This window comes from Rhinopithecus roxellana, chromosome 8 (assembly GCF_007565055.1).
Source record: "Rhinopithecus roxellana isolate Shanxi Qingling chromosome 8, ASM756505v1, whole genome shotgun sequence".
NCBI lineage: Eukaryota > Metazoa > Chordata > Mammalia > Primates > Cercopithecidae > Rhinopithecus > Rhinopithecus roxellana.
In genome coordinates this window covers 73,265,038-73,270,985 of record NC_044556.1, presented here as the reverse complement: position 1 = coordinate 73,270,985, position 5,948 = coordinate 73,265,038, and the positions used below count along the sequence as shown (strand labels likewise).

General features: G+C 47.4%; 1 protein-coding gene across 1 annotated transcript; it reads left to right on the top strand.

Annotated features, from left to right (window-relative positions):
* Window positions 1–3,624: 3,624 nt before the first annotated feature.
* Window positions 3,625–4,784, top strand: G0S2 (G0/G1 switch 2). Its single transcript, XM_010365613.2, has 2 exons — window positions 3,625–3,935; window positions 4,047–4,784. Exon 2 carries the CDS (start codon window positions 4,079–4,081, stop codon window positions 4,388–4,390), a length of 312 nt encoding a protein of 103 aa, XP_010363915.2. The 5' UTR covers window positions 3,625–3,935; window positions 4,047–4,078; the 3' UTR covers window positions 4,391–4,784.
* The last annotated feature ends 1,164 nt before the right edge of the window (window positions 4,785–5,948 follow it).

The following is a 5,948-nucleotide window of genomic DNA, read 5'->3' as shown; positions in this document are numbered from 1 at the left end:
AGTGAGGAGCAAACCAAAGTCCCCACCCTCATGAAGCCTATCCTGCAATGCACGTGGAAGACAATATAAAACCAAACCATTAAGTACATCCACATATAGTCAGGTAACCAAGTGCTATGAAGAAAAAGAAAGTATGGCACTGGGTGGAGAGTGGTGGGATGCAGTAGTCAGGAAAGGCCTCTCCAAATAACTACCATGATATTTTAAGCCCAGAGAACAAATGAAATGGAGATGTCACTGCTAGAAATAAGGATATTAAGAAGACTAAGCTTGTAAGAGTACAGAGAAGGGAAGGAGTCTTGTTTTAATTGTGTCAAGCTGTGATAATAGCAGGGTATCCACACAGAAATATCTAGACTCTAGAACTCTTGTCTATAAGACCAGAAAAGATAGAGGCTACACATATAAATTTCAGTGTCTTCCCTTGATATCTGAGTGATAAGAAGCTTTCTTTCTAAAACTATGAAAGTAACTAAGGGACTAAAAAAAAGTTTCAAGTGGGGTAGTCTTAAAACTACAAATAGGCCGGGTGCGGTGGCTCAAGCCTGTAATCCCAGCACTTTGGGAGGCTGAGACGAATGGATCATGAGGTCAGGAGATCGAGACCATCCTGGCCAACATGGTGAAACCCCGTCTCTACTAAAAATACAAAAAAAAATTAGCTGGGCGTAGTGGTGGGCGCCTGTAGTCCCAGCTACTCAGGTAGGAGAATGGCGTGAACCTGGCGGGCGGAGCTTGCAGTGAGCCGAGATCGTGCCACTGCACTCCAGCCTGGGCTACTGAGCGAGGGTCTGTCTCAAAAAAAAAAAAAAAGAAAAAAGAAAAAAAAAAAACTACAAATAGTTTTGTCATATCTCCTATTATGACTCCCTCCCTCCAGCTGCCTGGAGTCCCAAGGGTGGACAGTGACTTTGTGTAGGTGGCAAGCAGCTGGTAACAAAATAATAATTATTATTATAATTATTGTAATAATAATTATTATTGAAGCTCATTTACAACTAACCATCCAAAAGACCTCTTTTCCCTGTGTCTTCAATCTCCAAGACAGAGTGGTAGGGACAGTTCTATCCCTCCTCTGCACTTACCCCTTGAAACACATGTACCCCTTTATGACTTTACCTTCTGAAGATGGCTCTGAATGTGTCTGAGAAAGGGATTTAGAAAGCAAAATATAAAAAATTTAAACTAGCCCTTCCTAGAAGTGGCAAGAGTTAAATGTTGAGATAGACTCAAGGGTAGGATGACTGTTTCAGTTCGCCTGGAAGTGTCTCAGTTTTAGCACTGGGAGTCCTGCATTTCAGAGAACCCCTCAACGTTGAGCAAAGGAAGATGGTTGGTCACCCTGTGGCTTGGTTTGACCATCATAGCTATAACCTGTGTCTTACCCATGTGCATGACACAACACAGTGCTTTACTTCCTTAAAAATGACATCAGCCCCATTAAAGTACGTGTTTAGTTTCCGAGCCCTACCTAGTCACCTTCTACCCTAGGAGCCAGGTTCTCTTTTCCCACCCAGACAGATGAGCCGCGCTCAGAAATTCCTAGACATGAGTTGACACTGGATTCCTTAGCCTTCTACCCCCATCATCTCCCACTCAGCCCCAGCTACCACCTAAACTAGGAAGATCAAATCTACCAGTGACCTCCGTTCACGGCACTTGCTGCCCCTCCTCTGTCCAGCTCTTGCCAATATAGCTGCTGGAACCTGGAGGTCAAAGTCAAATTATCAAAAAAGGATCTGAGCTGGTGATGTGCGCTAACACAGCAAATCACAGGAAAGGGGAACCCCAGATAAATTACAGCCTTCTGACCTAGGAAGATGTGTGGTTTGCATCTCTGTGTTACAGAAACACAGGAAATGCTTACTGGACCAGTCAATTTCAGAGTTTTGGGTCCCAAGCTAGGCTGACTCACCTTCAGAATGGAAACCAAGTGACAGCCCTCATATGAGGGCACACATCACATGCTCTTCCAGAAATCAATGGGTTTGGAACCCTCGCAGATACTGGGAAAGCTCACTAATCATTTCTGCCAGTTACAGAGGTTGTTCTGAAATTATAAGGAAGATTCAAAGAAAATGCCAAGACTGATATTAAACTTGGCAGGAACCCTTGTTACAAAATTTTCCTGCCTGACAAGGTTAAAAGAACAATAAGCAGGAAATACAATCCTCCAGGAATAATCAATCCTCTTTGGCCCCTGGTCACCTTGACTCAAACAGACTAAATTCTAAAATGTAGAATTTCAAATAAGCTATTTAGATAACCTTGACCATTCTCCACACACAAGCCCTTGCCTGAACTATTAATAGCCAAGGCAAAAGGTAGTTGTTATTGCTGCCTTTTTAAACTGAATCATCTGGGAAATTGCTTCAGACCCCCAAAGAAAGATTCCTGTTAACAATTCAAAAACTAAAATATTTGATCCCTGAGACAGCCCTTTCCCCTGACCCGCCCTTCAGGCTCAGTCTGACCGACTGCAAAGGCTGTTGCAAGATTGCATCACTGACCTTTGCAATTTTCTGGCCAGTTTGATTTCCCCTTCTTTCCCCTGACCCCTCCCTTTCTCTGCTTAAAGCCCTTTGGCCAATTTGCTTCTCCTTTTCCCCTACTTTGCTAATTCTGGCATATCCATAACCAAAGCCAAATTAGAACGCTCCCTTGGCTCCAGGTGATTATATCTAATCCTGATCAAAATGAATCCTACATCTTCAACATCCAAGAGTACTCACACTCTGGATTCTAACTTAAGCTGTCTACTACATACCCTTCTGCCCACAAACTGCTTCAAAGCTGAAGTTGAGCTGGAGCAGTGAAGTTGTACCCCCAAACTCAGGAGGGTGGCAGAGAATTATTGAGGAGAGTATGAAATACTTCCATTCTAGAATGGCAGACAAACTTCTACCAACAGCACCTTCCATACTCGACCCCCCATACTCCAGCTCCCAACTCCACTCCTCAAGTGGAAGTGAGAACAATTTGAATTTAAAGGCTGTTCCCTGATACACGGAAGTACATAAGGAAACAGCTTGCAGGCAAAGAGACTAATCTCTCTCTCTCTCTCTCTCTCTCTCTCTCTCACACACACACACACACACACACACACACACACACACACACACCCCTCTGTGCATAAAAGCACTATCAATGAATAGTTTTCCATCAACTGACTCTAGCTATACATGCATGTACCTCTAAATAAAACCAACCAGGCAGGAAAGAAACAATATTAGCACATATTGCTTTATCCAAGCGTGACCTGCTCTATCCTGTTACCCAGATCCCTCCCCCTTGCCTTCTCCTCTCTGATGCAATTGCCACACACGTGGAAAGATGATAACCCTTCCCAAGAAAAAGGAAAGTTTTTCTTTAGATGGAACCCCCAGATTCCCTCATTATTTATAATGTCAGGTTGTCCTGGATGAGGGAAGCTTGCACCCACTGACACCAGTAAGAAGGTGCGGTCATGTCAGAAATGTCCGCGGACACCTCCCTGGGCTCCGGGTCCTCCCCTGCGCTAGCCTAGAGTGGGATTTTTGCGTGCACACTGGCCCTTCCGCGTGCCCCGCTGCCGATGACCCCGCGCGTGCCGGGTCCCCTAGCTCACACAGTCGGAGCGTGCGCAGCGCGTGGCCACCTCCTGCCAGGTCCCAGCGGGGTTCCACCCCCTCCTTTCCCCCTCCTCTTCTTCCTCCCCCTCCGCGTTCCCAGGGCTCTGGCCGAGCCAGTCTGGGCCCGGGAGCCCAGGAGGCGTGTCTCGGAGAAAATATATAAGCGGCCTCCGGACGCTAAAGCGGTGCCAGCGGCGGAGTCTCCAACTGGAAGAGTTGCAGCTGCCGAGCGGAGGAGAACGCCGAGGCCAGTCGGATCGACGGACACGCTGACCGCCGCCAACTGCAGCTCGCGCTGCCTCCTGCTCGCGCCCTGCCACTAAGGTGGTCCCCCTTTCTATGAGCCCTCCCCAAGAAAAGCTGGGTGCGGGGTGGCGGGAGGCTGCAGCCGTTCTTCGGTGGCTGAAGTCCCCTCTCCTGCTGCTCCTCCTGCAGGTCACTCCCGCCTCCGAGAGCCCAGAGCCGAGATGGAAACGGTCCAGGAGCTGATCCCCCTGGCAAGGGAGATGATGGCCCAGAAGCGCAAGGGGAAGATGGTGAAGCTGTACGTGCTGGGCAGCGTGCTGGCCCTCTTCGGCGTGGTGCTCGGCCTGATGGAGACTGTGTGCAGCCCCTTCACGGCTGCCAGCCGTCTTCGGGACCAGGAGGCAGCCGTGGCGGAGCTGCAGGCCGCCCTGGAGCGACAGGCTCTCCAGAAGCAAGCCCTGCAGGAGAAAGGCAAGCAGCAGGACACCGTCCTCGGTGGCCGGGCCCTCTCCAACCGGCCGCACGCCGCGTAGGAACTGTGGGAGACCAGCGGAGTGGGAGGGAGAGGCAGCAGACAGAGACAAACAGACCGAAAGAGGAAGGGAGAGACAGAGGGGTCGCGCGCACAGGAGCCTGACTCCGCTGGGAGAGTGCAGGAGCATGTGCTGTTTTTTATCTGGACTTAACTTCAGAGAAACTGCTGACATCTAGAACTGACCTACCATGAGCATCCACCAAAAGGAGTTTGGGATTGAGTTTTGCTGCTGTGCAGCACTGCATTGTCATGACGCATCCAATACTGTGTGAATTATCTAAATGCGTCTACCATTTTGCACTAGAAAGGATAAATGCTTTTTATATTATTATTATTAATTATTACAATGACCACCATTTTGCATTTTGAAATAAAAAACTTTTTATACCATATCTCATCTAATTCCTGAGAGGTGTGGTGTCCTGGGGTGGGCAGCAGGGAAGGTTAGCCAGGTGGGTGACGGTGATGGTGTCTTACCTGAGCACTGCAGCGGGAACAGCTTCCTGAAGGTCAGGCACTTGCTTCACACCTAGGAACTGTGTAATAAGCTACTACATGCAGGTAAGTCTGTTGAGGACTCGTTTTTCCTTCTTGTTAGGGGTGGGAAGAGAGAAACTTTTATAACTTCCATGAAATTTAGCATTTTAAGATGAGAAGGTAGATCAACTTCTGAGCTAGAGTGAGTGGGAGGTAACTGATTAATTCTAAGGCAGAAAAGCTCTTTGATCCTCACACCTGTGCACCAGAGGTTCCCACGGCTGATAACTTTTTCTTCCCAACTGTATTTTAGAGAGAGAGACAGAGAGAGAAGGGAAGAAAAGAAACGAGGGAGGTCTGGAGGTGAAGGACAGGAAAGAAAGGAAAAACTAGCTACCTGGCAGGAAAAGAGATAAGCTCCCAAGAACACCAAAGCAGATGATGAGTCTAGCTCTACCCAGCCTTCCTCCCCAAGCACCCAGATCATAGTAAGAAACTCTGGGCTAGAAAGAGAGAGAAAAAAAAAAACTGGTTGTTACAGATCTGAGTCCTCCTCCTCCAGTGTAGAGCTTCATCTGTAGTAATAGCCAATTTGGTGACTCTATAGGGCTCAGCAAAATAAATTTTAAACTTTAAAGAGGTAGCCAGGAGTCCGAGGCATGGCCTTGATGCTAGTCTTCTCATATTTTTCATGTCACCAGTCCTAATCGGGACTTTACTCCTTCCATCAACAGCTATGCATTTTTGCCAAACATATCACTGGCTCACACCATTGCCTCTGCTCAGACTCTCTCCTTCATCCAGTGCCCTACACACATCTCCATTTCATTTCTGCCAACTCAACTCCTACCCAGTGTTCCTGGCCCTGATCAAAAACCATCTCTCTCTGAAATCTATTCTTATCACTCCCAAAGGAAAAAAGCAATCAGAATGTGGTAAGATTAATCAAGAAAAAGAAACATATTTGGAGTTTTAAAGGAAAAGAAGAATGTCAATGGCACCATGGCTCTCCCAGTTTCCAAAATGGGAAACTCAGCCCTATACCAAGGCAGAGCCTCACTTTCAATGTCCAAGAAACT

What these genes read in the sequence shown, in the direction of transcription:
- G0S2 (XM_010365613.2), top strand. Translation starts at nt 4,079, where the DNA reads ATGGAAACGGTCCAGGAGCTGATCCCCCTGGCAAGGGAGATGATGGCC.